Source organism: Lipotes vexillifer, unplaced genomic scaffold, assembly GCF_000442215.2.
Source record: "Lipotes vexillifer unplaced genomic scaffold, Lipotes_vexillifer_v1.1 scaffold1584, whole genome shotgun sequence".
Taxonomy (NCBI): Eukaryota; Metazoa; Chordata; class Mammalia; order Artiodactyla; family Lipotidae; genus Lipotes; species Lipotes vexillifer.
Window position 1 is genome coordinate 978,479 of NW_006782397.1, and position 20,269 is coordinate 998,747.

General features: G+C 36.1%; 1 protein-coding gene across 1 annotated transcript in view; it reads right to left on the reverse strand.

The window, feature by feature from the left end:
- Positions 1–11,214: 11,214 nt before the first annotated feature.
- NUP35 (nucleoporin 35) overlaps positions 11,215–20,269 on the reverse strand; it is a 44,359-nt gene continuing 35,304 nt past the window's right edge. The window contains exons 5-9 of the mRNA XM_007455260.1: positions 18,138–18,279; positions 14,948–15,017; positions 14,063–14,191; positions 12,831–12,995; positions 11,215–11,867 (exon numbers count right to left, since the gene is read on the reverse strand). Of these exons, the coding sequence (XP_007455322.1) occupies positions 11,790–11,867; positions 12,831–12,995; positions 14,063–14,191; positions 14,948–15,017; positions 18,138–18,279 (584 nt within the window). The 3' untranslated portion in view covers positions 11,215–11,789. The remainder of the gene's footprint in view (positions 11,868–12,830; positions 12,996–14,062; positions 14,192–14,947; positions 15,018–18,137; positions 18,280–20,269) is intronic.

Genomic DNA, 20,269 nt, shown 5'->3' on the forward strand with positions numbered 1-20,269 from the left:
CTTTCCCTAAATGAATGAAGTAACTTTAAATTCATTTAATTGTTCCAGATCATGTTAATCTGGATTTCCTGGAAAATATATATTAATGATGAAATTCAGAAAATGTAAAAGGCTTTTCAAACCATCAAAATAATGTCTGAAATCAAGGGTATAAATTACTCAACTTTCAACTACCAAAGTCGAAAGGTGATTAATTGTAAAAACCACTTGTGCTGTCAAGAGAACAGAGAAATTTACATAATTAGTAAAAAGGGCATAAGTTCTATCATGATACTCCTCTACTAAAAAGTATCCAATTGCTGTTTCACTCAGAGTGTATTAGTTTTCTATTACTGCCAAATCAAATTATCACAAATTTAGTGGCTTAAAACAGCGGAAACTTATTACCTTACAGTTCCGATAGGTCAGAAGTCCAGTGAGCTCAGATGATTCTGTCTTACAAGGCCAAAAATCAAGGGATGTGCTCCTTTTGGAAGGTTCTAGGAGAGAATCTGTTTCCTTGCTCATTCAGGTTGTTGCCAGAAGGCAGTAGTTGTAGGACTGACGTCTCCATTCCTTTCTGGCTGTCCAGAGGCTCTATCTAGGACTTAGGAGAAGGAAGGGATCCTCTGAGCTTAAAGGCTAATTGATTAGATTGGGCCCACCTGAACCATCAGTGATACTCTTCCCATCTCAAGATCCACACCCTTTTGTTTGGTCGGTTGGTTTCTTTTTTTTAAATTGAGGTATGATTGACATATAACATTATATTACTTTCAGGTGTATGACACAATGTATTTATTGTGAAAGATTCACACTAATAAGCCTAGGTAACATCCATCACCACACACAGTTAAACAAAATTATTTTTCTTATAACTTTTAAGATCTACTCTTTCAGCAACTTTCAAATATGCAATACAGTATTATTAACTGTAGTCTCCATGTCATACATTACATCCCCATGACTTATTTATAACTGGAAGTTTGTACCTTTTGACCCTCTTCACCCATTTTGCCCTCCCACATCCAACCTCTGGCAACCACCAATCTGTTCTCTGAATCTATGAGCTTGGTTTTGGCTATTTGTTGTTTTGTTTTTACATTCCACATATAAGTGAGATCATACAGTATTTGTCTTCCCCATCTGACTTATTTCACTTAGCATAATGCCCTCAAGTTCCATCTACAAATGGCAAGATTTCATTCTTTTTATGGCTGAATAATATTCCATTATATATATATATATATATGTCAATGGACACTCAGGTTGTTTCCACATCATGGATATTGTAAATAATGCTGCAATAAATATAGGAGTGCATATATCTCAAGTTAGTGTTTTTGTTTTCTTCAGATAAATACCTGTAAGTGGAATTGCTGGATCATATGGTAGTTCTATTTTTAATTTTGGGGGGACCTCCATACTGTTTTCCATTGTGGCTGCACCCATTTCCATTCCCATTCCCACCAATGATGCACACGGATTTTGTTTTCTCCACATCCTTGCCAACACTTGTAATTGTCTTTTTGATAATAGCCATTGTAACAGGTGTGAGGTGATATCTCACTGTGGTTTTCATTTGCATTTCCCTGGTGATAAGTGATGTTGAGCATCTTTTCATGTTTACCTGTTGTCAAGGTCCATACTCTTATCACATCTGCATAGTTCCCCTTGCCATGTAATGTAACATAGTCACAGACTCTAGGGATTAGGACACTGATGTCTTTGGGGACCATTACTGTGTCTACCACAGAGAGGAAAAGGGAAAGTCCTAAAAGGTCTAGAAGATCCTGTGTGATCTGAGCCTCTACTACTTCTGATCTCTTTTCCTCCTACACTTCCCTTGCTCACGCAGCCCTGGCTTCCTCCATGCTGTTCCCTGAACACACCAGGCAAATTCCTGCCTTTGTCCTTGTTGTTTCCTCTGCCAGAGGCTCTTCCCCATATTCCACTCTAAAAATTTCAGCCCCATCAAGTCTTTGCTCAGATCTCAACTTCTTAATGAGGCCTACCATCACTGCCTTGTTTGATACTCCAGTATTTGTTTTTTCCCCATAGCACCTATTACCCTTTAACTTCCACTACAACTTATTAACTATGATTATTTCTTGCTGTATATTTCTGCTGGAATATTAAGTCCACAAGAGTGTCTTTATTCCTCTGATGTATCCCAAGGCTGTAGTACACATTAGGAGCTTAATAAATATTACTTGAATTGGTTGTTGAACAAAGTTTTCCAAATATTGACTGATGGATGAGGTTACACGTATATGTTCTATGTTTTTTGTAGGTCATGTAAACTGCCAGAGTGCCTGAAATACTGAATTATCTCCTTGATCCTTACTAATTTCTCCTTTTTAAATCAATGGCATCACTCAGTGTTTCCATATTTTAATTCATCAAGATCAATATTCCTTTTATTCTGGCTCAAAAGAAAACTGTGAAAAAAAAATGACTTATTTATACCTGTCCATTCCCTCTAAAAAATATTTTTGATCCTTTGTGATAAAAGTAAAGATGTACAGTAAGACTAACACCAAACCCCCCCAAAAAAGGCAAGAAGAAACAAAGATGTAAAAAAAGAAGTCGTCTTTATTTCCAAAAGCTTAAATACAGCAATGGCTTTTTATCTCAGATTTTCCAGGTTCTGTTTTTAAAGTTTACTCTAAAACCTTTTCATTTTGGACACTTCTGACAATCACCACAAGATGGAGGTAGCTTAAAATTAAATGTGTTTCTTAAGTATTAGGAACACAAACGATGTTTTCAACAATAAAAAAATCTAACTACATAAATTCCACTTTGAAATTACGCTTCAAAAACTACCTCTGCAAGACTTATAGCAACTTATAAGAAACAGCCAGGAAGAGACAGATGGCTTAAATTTATAAAATATCTCTACTGCTTAATCAAGAAATAACCTGATAAGATACGACCCACAGGCTCCAAAGACACCTGTTTCACTGATCCACCTCAGAAAAAAGTTCTAAGTCCCTTCCCAGTGTCAATATCTCTACTCCAGCACACACTGCCCTACGGTTTCTCACAGATTGCAGAGACTTGGAGCTAAAGCATGCATGTGTGTCCTGGGCCAGAGATGCCTTTTTGTCCCAAGAATTTCCCTATGCCTAAACCTAGATTAAGTGCTGGCACAAACAAAATATTTATATGAGGAATTCATCAAACTTTAATGATGTTTAAATATTCACAATGAACAAACATGTGCAGTGATTTATGTTGAGATGATCCTTTGTATATTGTAAATTTTTAAGAAACTTTATATGACCAAAAATAACTCATTTGCTTTATGTTTTTAATATTTTCTTTTCAAATATTCTATTACACAGTAGATATTTCTAGAGCTGCAATTAGAACCCAGGAGATTCATTTAAAACACTTCTCACGGACTTCCCTGGTGGCGCAGTGGTTGCGAGTCCGCCTGCTGATGCAGGGGACACGGGTTCATGCCCCGGTCCGGGAAGATCCCACATGCCGCAGAGCAGCTGGGCCCGTGAGCCATGGCCGTTGAGCCTGCACTGCGCAACGGGACAGGCCACAACAGTGAGAGACCCACATACCAAAAAAAAAAAAAAAACACTTCTCAACTCCAGTACATCTTAATTAAATGATTTAAAAATCAAATAACCTAAGTTTTAAAGAAAATACACTATAATTCCACAACACTGCACTCTAAAGAATCTGGGTTTCTGTCCAGTTGCTATCAGTATATTTCTATGTGATTTTAGGCAAGACATGTGTTCTGTGTTCTTACCTTCTGTTCCAACTGCTCCATAACCTACCTCCCTAAAACTCAGTAGCTTGAAACAACCATCATTTATTTTTATATCTCACAATCTTGTGAATGAGGAATTCACACAAGTTTTGGCTGGGTAATTCTGTTCCACATGTTATGAATGGACTCCCAGTGATATTGAGCTGGCAGCTGGGCTCTGTGGAAAGGTCTGTGACAGCCTCACTCACATACTTGGTGCCTTGGTCAACTAGAAGGCTTAGTTTAGCTAAGTCCTTTTCCCATTCCATGTAGTCTCAGGCCCTTTCCATATTTCTCCCACAGGGTGATGGGTCTGCTTGCCTGGCAGATCAGGACTTCAAGAGACCAAGGTGGAAGTTGCTGGTCCTCTTACAGGCTAGTTCTGGAACTAGCATAGCATCACTTCCCCTGTACTATATTGGTTAAACACACACACACACACACACAAGGAGAAATAGATCCTACGTCTCAATGGGGAGGAATGTCAAAAGTTTGCACCCATCTTTAATCCATGGCATACTCATTTTTTTAATAAGGGTAATTAGCAAACATATTAACTACATAATGTTTAATGGATGCTTAGTGCATGCCAGACACTATTCTTAGTGATTTATTTATATTTATATGTATTCATTCCTTTAATCCTAACAATCCTATAAAGAATATACTATCATTATCACCATTTTATAGATGATGAGGCTGAGGCACAAAAAGGTTAAGTAACTTGTCCAAGGTTATACAGTTATCAGACAGAGAGGACTTAAAAATAGTCTCAGTCCAAAATCTAGGCTTTTAATCTTTATAAAATTCTAAGATTCCAGTAACTTTAACCACTACCTTTTTTTTAATATATATATATTTTTTAATTTTATTTTTGGCTGTATTGGGTCTTCACTGCTGTGTGTTGCAGTGAGCAGGGGCTACTCTTCATTGCGGTGCACGGGCTTCTCATTGCGGTGGCTTCTCCTGTTGCAGAGCAGAGGCTCTAGCTGAGCAGGCTTCAGTAGTTGTGGCTCGTGGGCTCAGTAGTTGTGGCTCACAGGCTCTAGAGCACAGGCTCAGTAGTTGTGGCACACGGGCTTAGTTGCACCATGGCATGTGGGATCTTCCCGGACCAGGGCTCGAACCCGTGTCCCCTGCATTGGCAGGCAGATTCTTAACCATTGAGCCATCAGGGAAGCCCCTAACCACTATCTTTTAATCAACCAGTTAGTAGTACAGTAATGTGAACTGAATAGGATATCAGAATGCTTACTGAAATTAATGTAAGGACACTGAGTCAAGAAAATGAGTATCAGATAGATATCCACTTTGGAAAGCTATTTAAAATTATGTCAGAGGGATTATTTTCACCCTGAGTCACTTCCTTTTAATTACCTAGTCAAAATTTTTTAAGTTAAAATAATTTTGATTCAACTTATTTACTAATGTGAGGTGAATTTCCAAAACTGGATCTGAGTCGCAATACCTACACTTTTGCTTCATTAACATCCAAAAGTCCTACAAGCTCATTAAGAACTTTAACTTCAATCAGCTTTCTACATCAAATAGAATTCTCAGACCTTTTCAAGCCTGTCTGAACCTACAATGTCTGCACAACATATACTAGTGTATTTTACTTTTACTCTATTCATACTTATTATATGGATAAAAAAATGTAAAGTACTTGAGGTTTAAAAGAGCATTCATATTTAAGGCTAACTTTGTAATTCACAGGAGTGTCTTCATGCCCTAAATCACAGAGCTACTGCCAACCAATTCACAGGAAGTTGGAGAAACAGAGACTCACCTTTCTCCCTACTATCATAACATGAGAGTATCCAGTATTATGAACAGAAGGGAAGAAATACCCAGAGCATTTGCCATTCAAGTTACACTGGAAATCTGAGATACAGATGAGCTGGAAAACACAAAGTTCAAAAAAATACAAACAGAACACAATGTCATCTAGCTCAAGATTTGTTTATGGCCATAAACTTTCCTTTACTTGCATGTTAGAAGATGAATAAAGCTGTGTATCAAAATTAAACTTTGTTTTAAAAATCAAAATGCAATGGAAATTTTTTAGTTTTTTTTTTTCTAGTATCTTTCTGTTTTTCTATTATTCTTTCTTCATAGTGTGGGAAAAGATAGGGGCTGGAGAATCAAGAAAGGCAGTGAGACTAAGGTAACTGGGTAAACAAGAGTAAAAAATGGCAGGGGAATGAGGGGAACACTAAGTAAATTAATCATCTTGAGTCCCAGAAAAAAGATCAAAGTCCCATGCCTTATTTCTGCTCAATCTCTAGCAACTAGCATAATGAATAAGACAAAATAAACGTTTGACAAATGAATGATAAGAACTTTAAAAGAGTCAGGATCAGGAAGCAAGAGGAAGGAAGGAAAGGAAAAGTGCTCTTTAGATTTACAACACTTTATAAAACCTGATTAAGACATTCTGGAGAAAAGGCAAAACAACATTTCAGAAGGGAATGAGGGAATTTAACCACAAACTTTCAAGCTAGAAATTACTATTATTTTAGCCAACAACAGTTTCTTTGCAGAACTTCATCTCCTAAAAACATTTCTACATTTCTTCACTCTAATTGCCAAAAAACAGTTGGTAACAAAACCATAGTTCTTCATCTACAAAAACATCCAACAACTCTGCACACATACACACAAAAGGAACCACTGTGAAGTTAGCAAGGCTTCCTAGAACCTTACCCTTTCTTAAATTTCAGGAAAACTCATTTCATATAAAAATGAGTAAGACCAAAGTAATGAGGTCAAATCCCATACGAAGTTATTATGAGGAAAAAAGAGAAGAATGACATCCCTAGAGACAATGAAAGCACGCCAGAAAGACATAAGCCTAAAAAGATCAAACCCATAAACTTCTGTTTCAAACTGAGCTAAAAGACATCAATAAAATGATACAAGCATGAAATAACAACATAAATCAGAATTAGAAACCTAAAAATGATGTACAGAATTCAGGAAAGAATCAAAACCCAAAGGCAAAATCATTTCAAACTGAAGACTAAACCAGAAGGCACACAAGACTGAATACAAGAAATAAAGACTTAAAGGAAAGACAGTGAAAAGGAGGAAAACTCAAAAAGATACAGTAAGTATTTTAGTTTCTCCCACCTCCAACTGAGGAAGTAATTTTCAATGCCACAGCAAGTCTTCCTCATTTTTCAGAGTGCACTGAAGAAGAGGAATACAGTGATATTTCCAAGGGCTGTTAAATTCAGGGTCTTAGTTGACATGATGAATCAAAATGTTCTCATGGTTCCTGTTAAAAGTGGGGTCATAAGGAAGCCAGGTGACAGAACCTTAGCCCATGTCTGTCTCACAGTAGGCCAGTCACAATATATAGTCAGAGAACTCTTGATCATTTGAACATTGTGCTGATCCACTACATTGGTGGCATCATGTTCATTGGACCTGCAAGAAATAAGTGGGAAATACTCTGGACATTCTGGTAAGGTACATGTATGCCAGAGGGTAGAAGGTAAACCACAAAAATTCAGGTTTACCACATTGGTGAAGTTATGAGTCCAGTGGTCTGGGGCACGCTAAGACACCCCTTCCTAAAGGATAAATTATTGCACCTTGCTCCTCCTACCGTTAAAAAAGAGACACAGCACTTGGTAAATCTCTTTTTGGTAAGCTTCTGGATTTTGGAGACAACCCAGTATCAATGAGAAAGTGCTTCAACCCATTTCTCAAATTACTTAGAAGATTCTAGTGGAGCCCAGAGTGAGAGACGGCACTGGGACAAGTGACTTAACACCTAATCATCAATTATATCAGAGCGTATGAAACACATGACCAGAGCTGTCCCTCATAAGCTCGGTACTGTCAGATCCACAAAGCCCTGAGACTGGGCCAGCATAACAGTAAACTATGGCACATTCAGGTTGGGGCACAATGAGGTCCACAGGCTCCCAGTTTCATGACAAGGTGACCCAGAAGCCCATGTCACTTACCTCCAAGACACTGAACACCTCTCCCTCAACTCACAATCTATGACTTGAGTTCACTACCATCAGCTGACAGGAGAAAAAAATCCAAGCTTGATGCAGACAGATCGGCTTGACATGTTGCTGTAAGCCAAAACCTGACTGCTGCCATATTAGATTCAGAGTGGACTTGAATGACAGTGATGAGGGGAAAATCCACCCAATGGGCTGAGCTTCAAGCAATAAACCTGGTCAGCACTTTGGTCTAGTGATGTGATGTCAAAATTAATGCTCACCACAGACTTTATGTCAACATCTTCCTAGTTATTTAGCTTGTCTGAGCACACTCTCGAGTCCACTTTTCAGGAAGCGCTCAAAGGAAACATTTCCTGAATTCTTGCATACTGATACTGTCTGAGCAATGACTTTTAACTTAAAAATCAGTTTCATCGAAAACATACATGTAGGGCTTCCCTGGTGGTGCAGTGGTTGAGTCCACCTGCCGATGCAGGGCACACGGGTTCGTGCCCGGTCCGGGAAGATCCCACATGCCATGGAGCAGCTGGGCCCGTGAGTCATGGCCACTGAGCCTGCGCGTCCGGAGCCTGTGCTCCGCAACGGGAGAAGCCACAACAGTGAGAGGCCCGCGTACCGCAAAAAAAAAAAAAAAAAAATACATGTAGATGCAGAGAACAGACTGGTGGTTACCACAGGGGAAAGGTGGGTGGGGGAAGGGGAAATGTGTAAATGGGGTCAATTGCATGGAAACTAGACTTTTGGTTGTGAGTATGCTGTAACGTATACAGAAATCAAGTTACAATGTTGTACACATAAAACATAGATTATAAACCACTGCTGCCTCAAATTTTTAGAAGATCAGTTTTCTTAGATATAAAATCTGCTCACATTTTTTTCCCGCAAATATCTTAAATGTATCATTTTCTCCTGGCACAGTACTGTATTTAAATCTTGCTTTTCTAAGTCACTGTTTTCATCTAGATAGCCAAACCCAGTTTATATCTGTGAAAATATTCTTAGGTAGACAAGATGTTCTTCCAGTATATAGCTCCAAATATTCTTTTTCAGCAAAGTATTCTTCATACAGTTTTGTTCACTATATATATTTTTTTAATCTCTAAAATGTCACTTTTGTATAAATCCTTCCTATACCTTTTCTTTCTGATTTCTAAAGCCATCATCCTTTTTTACACTGTATTTCCATAAGGCATTATCTGTTGTTCATCTACTTCTGTGTGTATTCTCATTTAGTCTTCATTTCTAAATTTTTTTCCTTTATTTCTAGTATTTTCCCAAGTTCTTCAAATTCTGATTTTTAGTATCCTTTCATATTTTGCAGCATTTCCAAAATACCTTAGAACCTATTTTTAAATAACAGGTCATAATTTTGATCTATTTGATGTGCATGCCTTTCTGGTGTGCTTTCAATGTCTATGGGAAATTTTGTTTGTTATCCTCTTTATTTTTTTTTAACAACTTTGCATGACTATACTTTTTTTTTGTCTTTTTTAGTTAGTTTTGGCTGCATTGGGTCTTTGTTGCTGCATGCGGGCTTTCTCTAGTTGTGGCGAGCGGGAGCTACTCTTGGTTGTGGTGCACGGGCTTCTCATTGCGGTGGCTTCTCTTGTTGCAGAGCACAGGCTCTAGGCACATGGGCTTCATTAGTTGTGGCATGTGGTCTCAGTAGTTGTGGCTCACAGGCTCTAGAGCACAGGCTCAGTAGTTGTGGCACATGGGCCCAGCTGCTCCGCGGCACGTGGGATCCTCCCGGACCAGGACACGAACTCGCGTCCCCTGCATCGGCAGGCAGACTCTCAACCACTGCGCCACCAGGGAAGCCCTCTTGGCTCTTTTCAAATAAAGGATGTGATGGATACAAAGACAGGTAAGATACAATATTGGATAAAAATAACAAACCCAAACATAGTGAACAAATATTTTTAGCCAGAAAGCAAACTTCATGCTCCACAGAGGTTTACAGAAATAAAATGCCCTCTCAAAAATAAAACCCACAGCCATTTTACAAAAATGTGTATAACGCAAATACAAATCCAACAGTTTAATAGGAAAACTATCCAGATCTACCTTGAATAATTGAGTTCTGTATGTAAGGAAACAGGATATAAAATATACTCCTATTTTAAAGTGGAAAAGACTTTAAAAGTTTCAGATGAAAAATACTCTATAAATGTAATGATAAATGGATTTTCATCCATGCCAGTACATTCCTTAGTTTCACCTCATCTCAGAGAACTAAACAAGTCTTCAATGGTAGTTTGCTGTGATTTAAAAAGGATATCAAAACCTTCTATACAATGTGTTACTTTATTCTTTATAGATATGTATTAAAGATAAAGAAAGATGCAGATTACCTAGATACATGTATTATGGTGAAATATCATGTCAATTAAAACCTCCTTTTCATACAAGTGCCAGCTTGATGAGGTTCTCACTGGCCAAGGAGGATAATTTGAATAAAAGAGTGATGACTGCAAGTGACTGAAACAGTGAATTTAAAAAAGAAAAAAAAAAAGCCATTAAGTGCATAGTGATACCAAAGGAAAAAAAATTTTAACTCAGGACAGCAGTGGAGGTTGCCAGGGCACCAAAATTAACTCTGAAAACTGATAAAGGAAACGAATTAAATATTTATCCTGCTATCCTGGTATGAATGTATTCCATGATAACCAAATAGCCCTAATGGATGGATGCGACAAGTTTCTTCTATATGAAAGAATTCCAACTAATAAATGCAACAGGAATGATAGGTTTGGAAAGCCCTCATTTTGCAAATCTTAATGAAATAACTGATTCAGGCAAGTATCATTAATGCATGCTTTTAAATACATTATGTAAAAAGTTTATGGGGAACTTTCTAATGATGGTGTTTGGCTTTTGCCCACATGCCCAATGAACAACCTGAGGACCATTAAAAGTGGGACAACCAGAACTAAACGCCTCATGGTTTGACATAAAGTACACCGTACTACTATCAAGTATTCTTGCTCAAAAAAATGAGATTGCAGAATCTAATTAACCTTCTCTAGATATAACTTCTAGGATATGGGACAAATGACAGAACTAGTTAAACAAGAAAGCTATTCTTGTTTAGATCAAATTCAGTCTGTGGTGCACTCTGTAGGCAACTCACATGGTTCCTTCAACAAATCATGGTGTACTGAATGGTGGGGAAGAGCAGGGGAACTCTAATTTAAACTTCAAGACACTCCAAAGACAAAACCAAATACACTGTGTAGACCTAGTCTCAACAGAGACTCACACAAACCAAACATAAAATTCAACAAATTTTGGAAACAATTGGGAAATTTTTAAAAGGACTGGATATTAGAAATTAAGAAAATAGTGATGGTTATATGGTTATTAAAGCTGGATTACAGGTGGACGGAGGTTCATGACATATTTTCTCTATTTCTGCGAAGACTTCAAACTTCTTGTACTAATTAATAAATCACCCTTTCAAAAACTGCTCAATACATATAATCGACGGGTTTATTATCAAGAAACTTCAGTAGGTTTTTTAAAAGACTGTGTTGGTTTTACAAGACTGAAAGATGACAATTCATGACAGGACAAATATAAACAAGGATAATTAAAATATTAAATACCATCTAAATTAAAAGACCATAATTCAAATTAATTATAATCTTTGTGTCTTGTTAGAATCAGCTGTACAGTTACCCGTCATGAATGAAATTCACCTCACCAACTCATGAAGACTACAAAGCCTCACTACAAACTCAATTACATAATTTACAATAATCAATGAGTTTTTTGCACTTAAGCATGCACTATCACAGAAAGCACAAAATCTTATATACAGGGATTTTTTGTTTCTTTAAAATGTATCTCAAGCATCGTTTAAAGTGCGAGCTACAAATATGCTGTATCCTTTAAGAAAAAGGCTTCTAAAGGAAGTTTGAGACAGCTATTCAATACTGTCAAGAGTGGTTATATAACTAACCGAAGGAAACCCAGCAGTACCCTGCTAAGTCTGTTTTATTGTGGTAACCTTCTCCTTTGTAGTTGAGTTCTTAGCTCTTACTGTATTACCAGCCAAACATGTATTCCATTGCTTTGGATACAAGACTTTCATCTTTTTTTGGAGTTTGTCTGTCAGAAATAACCTATTAAAAAAAACACACACAATTGTAAGGTTATGGTTTCTTTAGTATCATAGTCAATTCTTCAGTTAACGGCTAATTTAAAAGTGCCAAACACTAAAGCGGATTTGCAACAATAAATTGTATATTTAAAAATTAAAATACACGCTTGCTTAGAACATCTTTATGCTTTTAAGAATAACAAAACTGTATTCCTTTGGCAAGGCAAATTACATCTGCTCCTTAAATTAGTAAACTGAACAAACAACACAAAAGCTAAAAGACATAAGGACTTTAAAATACTGGTTTAAAAAAAAACTAAAGGGAAAAATTAAACCAGTTCTAGAATGATCCCCAAATTTCAAGGGAAGTCAAACTGCCCTACTAAAGTGTTTTATTTGCTATCTCAGGACCTGTGTCTGAAGCTAGGCAAGTTCAGAACTCCTGGCTAATGAAGCAGGCAACAATAGCATACTGAATGACAGTCATAATACTTCTAGCATTCTTCAACGAATATAATGAACTTTTCCTTTAAACTTTTTTGAAATAAGAAGTTTTGAAATGGGGACTGGTCAATGTTTTCTTTTGATAACCATAGCTACTTCCAACCTGAGGTTCTTCTTTGCAACACCATAAAATTTAGTTATCAATTTAACACAGATTTAACATTCCCTCATGCCAGAGACGTCCACAAGAGCAACTTTTTATGTATGCGACATACCTTAGAAAAAACTAAACTAATTAACTCTCAAAATGTTTTTTAAAATGGCAAAGAATTTTTTTAAAAATTCAAGATAAATTTCCAACTGGCTAAAATTCTAATTTTTAAAATAGGAAATTTTAAAATACAAAGTTTATAGGTTTCATCAAGCCAATCAACTTCAGTAGGAAATATTTAATGGCATACAAATCAATCCAATGAAAAAGTTAAACATGATAAGCACTGCAGCCCTTAAAGTATATTCTTTTATCCAATCTTTAAAATACCTGATAGTCACTAGTAGAAGCTTTGTATGCTGTAGCAAGAGGTCTCATGGTAGAAATCCTAGGAGTACTTCCAGGTTGGGTTGGTGTACCTAAGGTTTTGATTGGTGGTGTAAAGGCAACAGATGGAGATGATAAAGCACACCTGTCACTGTTTTCCATAACACTCTAGAGAAATAAAGACAAAGAACTTCTCTGTTTATTAACATAATACATATCATCCACTATTATGCCCTACTTACAAAGAAAACTTCATTAAAAGTAGCGTACTTTATTTAATCTAATTAAACTTTCAAATAACTTTAGGGTTGATAAAACAATACGTGCTTCTTAGTTAGCATATGAGATCTAAGGCTCAACCAGAAATCTCACTTGAATGACCTCAAATATCCTCAAGAAAACTATAGACTCCCAAGAGTAAGAATCTCCTAAAAAACACTACGGAAAATCAGTAAGAAAAAAAAAACAATTCTTAGGGAACCTGAGGGGTGTGGAGCATCAAAGTCCAGTGCTTTTTAGTATCCAGTAACCCCAAATTTTCCTCTAGCCTCTGCAAACATCTGCTACAGCACAACGTAATAATTACACAACTACTCAGTGATCCTAGATTATGATAACAGGAGCCACGTCGGCTTCATGCACTAGTGTGTATACGTAAGTCCCAAGCACAGTGCCTGGTAGGTAGCAGAAGTTCACATATATTTACTTAAAGAATGATCATGATTTTACAAGCCACGAAGTTTAAACTGTGCCCAGTATTATTTTATCAGTATACAAATATATAATAATATTTAAATATTTTAAAGTAGAAATGACTAATAAAAAGCTTCAGCTTTTAGAAGTTAACCCTCAGTTACCATTCATATGAAATATTTCATTCTGAAATAGCATCACTCCTGTGAGGTAAAGAATTTGATGTTGCTTTGCACAAAAAAGGGAATGGGTTAAAAGTTAAAAGACCTAGAATGCAGGCTTCACCTTAACAACTCTGGGTAAGTTACCTAAGTCTTCTTGGCCTCTTTATTTGTAGAGTGAAAGGGTTGGCATGTATTACCTCTAAAGTCTTGTGACTAAATATCTTTGACTTACCATAAAAGAGTGCTGTAACAACATCCATCACATTTTATAAAATAAGAGGCACAGTGAAGCAAAGTGACATAACCACCAATGTTAGTACTTAGACTTGTGCACTACATATAAATTAAACTGCTTTCCTTACATCAGCAATAACTTACTTTATCTACACATGGTTTTACACCAATCATGATGGACTCCCCAAAAATTCTCCCATCTTTGCTTAAAGCTTTCCGGGCCTGCAGTTTAGATTGATAACGAATATGCATCCAATTTCCTGTGTTAGACATCTGCAAAAAATGAAGTTTTCTCTTAAATTAAAATACAAAGTATATAAAATTTAAACTTAATGAGTTCTATAAGAAAACAGAAACATGAAATAAATCTGCTTCCACTTTTTATTTGATGCCCTGTAAAAAGCTGTATACTACGATTCAACAAAAATCCTATTAAACAATTTCAATACATTTCAATAGTTCTCAAATCTCTTACATAAAGAATGTGACAAATATTCTCTGAAAGCAAAGTAATTCTCAAAAGATGTTTCTTATAAAAAGGTCTTATGAACACTTGCTATGAAATTTTTTTTAAATTGTATTCATCAATCTGATTTTGCATAGGAGTTAAGTCAATTTCTAGTAATAGAAAAAAGATTTGTTATTTATAACTGGCAAGCTAAAAAAGCTCTAAGAACTCTAAGTTAGAAACATCTCCCTTTTCCTTTATCCCCAATAAAACAAGCTCAAATTGGAAAACCTGGCATGATCTTTTTTAAGAGACTGTGAACTATTTTTAAAAGGGGGAAGCCTGAAACTCTCACTCTCTTGCTTATCTTCTCTCTTTACGCCTTTTTATCAAATACTATACAACTACCAGCCTTCCAAACTCCAACAGATAGATACATCCTATGAAAACTTTAAAAAAAAAAAGAAAAATTTTTAAGTTTGGGAAAAAAAACAGACAACATTCAGCAGCAAAGTTTTCCCTCAATTCACAGGTTATCTTTCCTCAGCCTAAATCTTGAAATGAAAAGAATTAAGACTTACCACATGTTTTAAGATATTTCCATACTGTGCAAATTGTAATAATATATAGGAAGCAGATGCTTGAGGAAACCTGGGGTTGGGGGGGACAAAAAGTCGTCTGAACAGTCAACTTTGATAATACAAATGCAAATTACCTTACAAGTGTTTCACGATAAACTCCCCCTAACTGTCTATTACATTAATAAGAGACCCTGATCATCCTATTTTCCCCTATATTAGCTAAATCTATTCATTTGCCCATCACCCAAAAGCAAATTATGTTAAAATTAGTTTTGACTCAGCCACTTTTCTCCAGCCCCAAATTCCACCTTCTACTCTCACTGTCATTATCATAATCCTTAGAAAAGTACTATGAAGTTACAGTTCTGTAAATAACTTATTTTACATGGGTGGGTGTGGGTGTGTGTGTGTTGTGTGCGCACATGCATGAGAGAGAGAGAGAGAGAAAGGGAAATGTTGCAATATACTACTATGGTTATTAAAGGGGAAAGAACTTTAAATTATATAGAATCATATCAATATATATTGAGCACTACATGAAAATTCAGAAATGTATTCCTGAAACAAAAATAAAGTCAGGGGCTTCCCTGGTGGCGCAGTGGTTGAGAGTCTGCCTGCCGATGCAGGTGACACGGGTTCGTGCCCCGGTCTGGGAGGATGCCACGTGCTGCGGAGCGGCTGGGCCCGTGAGCCATGGCGGCTGAGCCTGCGCGTCCCAAGCCTGTGCTCCGCAACGGGAGAGGCCACAACAGTGAGAGGCCCGCGTACCGCAAAAAAAAAAAAAAAAAAAAGTCAGAACCAATATCAACGGTAAACAATCAATTAAAAGGGTTGTTACCAAAATTTTAATAGCCATATCTCTGTATGGGAAAATTTTAAGTGATTTTTACTTTCTTCTTTATAAAGTTCTGTATGCTTTGAATATTACAATGAGATATAACTTTTATAGTCCAAATAATAAAGCTATTTTCAGCTTGAAATTCTGGAGTTTCCTTAACCAGTAACTTCAGTTATCTGGAGCTTGGATTAGAACCCTAAAGGAAAAAATGTAAGTCACAAAAATAAATGAGAAACTCCACACGTTAAAATCTATGTGACTAAAACACTCACTGCATTCAGGACTGGAAATTTATTTTATGTTACGTAAATTTGGATATAAGATTTCTAATCCCAAAGAAAAACAACAAATGAGTCAGGGTGCCTACAAAGCAGAACTAAAAAAAAATTAAAACGAAAGGGAGAAATAATGGTTGCAAGTGATGCAGGCACTTGAGAAATAAAACGTAATTCCAAGAGTCTAGGACCACTCTGAGTAGAAGCAGTCCAATATCCTGTCACAGAATCACCCTACAACAATAAATGATATTTCATGATGACCCTGAGTCAGCAGGAAAAAGTTAAATTATCAAAGAAGATATATAATTTAGATGTATTCCCTATAAATAATCAAAATAAAATATTTTATCTTCTCTCTTTATCCCTTTTTAAATATTTAAATGTTAGAAGAAAATGTTTCTGTTCTTGCAATTAAACTTATATGCAGGGGTACTGAAACAGAAAACCAACAGAAAATAAATAGCTGGGAAAGTGTACATCTTAAAAATAAAGGGCTAACAGAAGTACTTCAAGTAATTTATCTAATTACTGAGGAATCTTAAAAATGACACCATTACTACTGAACCTGAAAAACACTTGAGAGTGGACAGACACATTCAAAAACATAAAGCCAGGGCTTCCCTGGTGGCGCAGTGCTTGAGAGTCCGCCTGCCGATGCAGGAGACGCGGGTTCGTGCCCCGTTTCGGGAAGATCCCACATGCCGCGGAGCGGCTGGGCCCGTGGGCCATGGCCGCTGAGCCTGCGCGTCCAGAGCCTGTGCTCCACAAATGGGAGAGGCCACAACAGTGAGAGGCCCGCATAACGCAAGAAAAAAAAAAAAAAAAAAAAAAAAACAAAAACACTTCACAAGAGAATACAAAAATTTAAACACATAAAAGGGAAGAAAAAAAAAGCAGCAGCAGCAGTCAGCCCAACTGCTATATATGGCTGAGCATGCGCTTTCTGGAGAACAAGGGAAAGAAATGACCCTGCTTATTTACCTAAACTGAATCAGTAACAAAGAATCTCTCTGAAAGGTTACACAAAACACAGGCAGCAATTACTGCCTTACTAGGGAGAAAAACTATCCAGGGGAAAAAGTGGGAAGGAAAACTTTTCACCATATTCTTACACATTCTTCTGAATTTTAAATAAATTTGAATATATAAAGTCCACTAATATTTACTGGGCATTGTTCTTTCTTCAAGGAGCTCATATATTTTTATATTTTTTTAAACCCCAAAACTAAATATAGTAAGGTCCAGTAACAGTATGACATCACACTTTCAGAAACCAACCTTATGTAGTACAGTATAAACAATCACAGCCTGAAAATAAAAGACCTCGGTTTTCGATGAAGCTTTACTAATAACTAGATGTAAGCCTCTGAGTAAATCACTTAATCTGTCTATACCTCAGGTTTTTCATACGTAAATGATGCAATATGATCTCTAAGACGCTTTAAAGTACTTTATTAGATCTAAAACTCTATTCAAATGCATCTAGGACTGTCATGCACAATTTCTATTAATATTCAATATTCTGTAGCTAGAAAGTATCAACCCTGTGACATAGTATGCATATATATACAAATGAAATTCAATCTGTTAGTTCAAAACTGGTTAAGCCCAATATAAGCATACACAGTCACAACAAAGAGAGAAAGGAGCTTCCTAAGTCTAAAGGGACAACCCTCTTCCAATATCCAGCATATATGCTGAAGAGAAGATAATCTGAGAAGAGGCATACAGATAAATGATGGAAAAACTATTAAAAATCAAACATTACTTAAACATCACTTAAAACATTACTTAAAATACAAAAATCAAACATTACTTAAATACATGCTGAAATGTCAAGGTGGTATGTACTGATGTCTGCAACTTACTCTGAAATATACCAACAACAAAAAAGATGAATTAATGGTAGATAAAACAAACGGAGCTGTTAACAACTGCAGAATCTAGGTGGTGAGTACATATGGGTGTTTGCTGTGCAACTGTTTTAGTTTTTTTATATGTTTGATAATACTCATTAGAAAATGTTAGGGCTTTTTTTTTTTTTTTTTTTAAGTAAATAATCTAGAAACCTTACCCGAACACAGTCACCCAAGTGTCATCAAAGTGATCTTCAGATGTCAAAGAATCTCCTTGAGTATAAAAAGGATCCAACTGGGCAGGAGATAATGTTGTCTTTCGTGGTTGACCAATGTTTGCTGGACTAAACATACTTTGCCCTATATTAGTATATTTAGTAAGTTAGTTACCAATATAAACACCTTGATTTAAAATATCAAAGCTTTAGTTTTAAATGGAAAAGTAAATATTAAAAGTTGGCAATTCCATAAATAATTCAAAATACACACTATAATCAAATGATAATTATATACTACCACACAATTTGAGAGGAAGTCATTAAAATTTGAGCATAATTTATGATTTTGCAAATGTTTTATTATTTATTATAAATTTGCTAAATGTTTTATTAATTTCCAGTTAAGCTTACAGCAGAAGGATCTCCAGTCAACCTCAAGGACTTCTGTTGGACTCATATTCCAAACCTACCACTTTCATTATGACACCTCTGCCTTAAAAAGATTCAGTAACTCCTCATTACACACAAAATCCAAATGTCTTGGTTCTTCTCCACAATACAGTTCCAACCTTATTTTTTCAATATACGCCTAAACAGTATCTACCCTAGTCCCTAAGATGTGAATGCAGTTTTCTTTTATTCAGGTCATTTCTATCTGAAATGTCTGATTCTGTTCTTTCTTTTCTTATTCTTCAACAATAATTACCAATTAATGAGTACTTCACGTCCAACATGTCAAGCTAAACACTTTACGTGTTCATTTTATCTCAGAGGCTCTGTCCTACTGAGACCACACATTTCTGAGAAGCAGAGACTATTTCTTTTCATCTTTGGAGTAGTAATAATGATTCACATACAAGACATATTTTTTCAGCACTTAAATGTACACCAAGCATTATTCTAGGTATTAAAGGTACAGTAATGAACAAGTTAGACCAAAGGGGGGAAAAATCTCTAATAGAGCTTAAATTCTAGTGGAAGAAAGACAAGTAAATACTAGTATGTTAGAAAACAGAAAATCTTACAGGAAAAAAGTAATAACAAAGAGAAGGGTGAAAAGGAACATGTATATACATAAGGGTTAATATCCAAAATATATAAGAAACTCATACAATTCAATAGCAAAAAACAAACAAAAAAACAAAATCAATCCAATAAAAAATTGGGCAGAGGAACTAAATACACATCTTCCAAAGACATACAAATGGCCAACAGGTACCCAAAAAAGGTGCTCAATATCACTAATCATCAGGAAAATGCAAATCAAAACCAAAATGAGATATAACCTCATCAACAGCTAGCATCAAAAAAAAAAGAAAGAGATAATTGTTGGTGAGGATTTGGAGAAAAAGGAATCCTTGTGCACTGTTGGTGGGACAATAAAGTTGTTGCACACACTATGGAAAATAGTATAGAGGTTCCTCGAAAACATTAAAAATAGAGCTACCATATGATCCAGGAATCCCACTTCTGAGCATATATCCAAAGACAATGGAAACATTGTCTATTCACAAGAGCCAAGATATGGATACAATCTAAAGATCCATTAATAGATGAATGAATAAGAAGATGTGGCACGTATATACAATGGAATGTTATTCAGCCATGAAAAAGAAGGAAGTCCTGCCATTTCCTACAGTATGGATGGATATTGAGGGCATGATGTTCATGATGACAAGTGAAAGAAGTCAGACAGAGAAAGACAAATACTCTACCACCTCACTTATATGTGGAATGTAAAAATGGCAGAACTCACAGAAGGAGTAGACTTGTGGCTACCAGGGGCCGGAGGCTGGGGGATATGGGGAGTTGTTGGTCAAAGAGTACAAACGTCCAGTCATAAGATGAATAAGTTCTGGGGATCTAAAGTACAGCATGGTGATTACCTCTAATAATACTGTATTATATACTTAAAAGCTGCTAAGAGAGTAGATCTAAAGGTTCTCACCACAAAAAAAGAAATGGTAATTAAGTGACATGATGAAAAATGTCAGCTAAGACACTATGGTCATTTTGTAATATCAAAATGACCACAGTGTGTATCAAATCAACACACTGTATACTTTAAACTTACACAATGTCACAATGTCAATTATATCTCATTAACTCTACTAAATGTTAGTTTCCCTTTA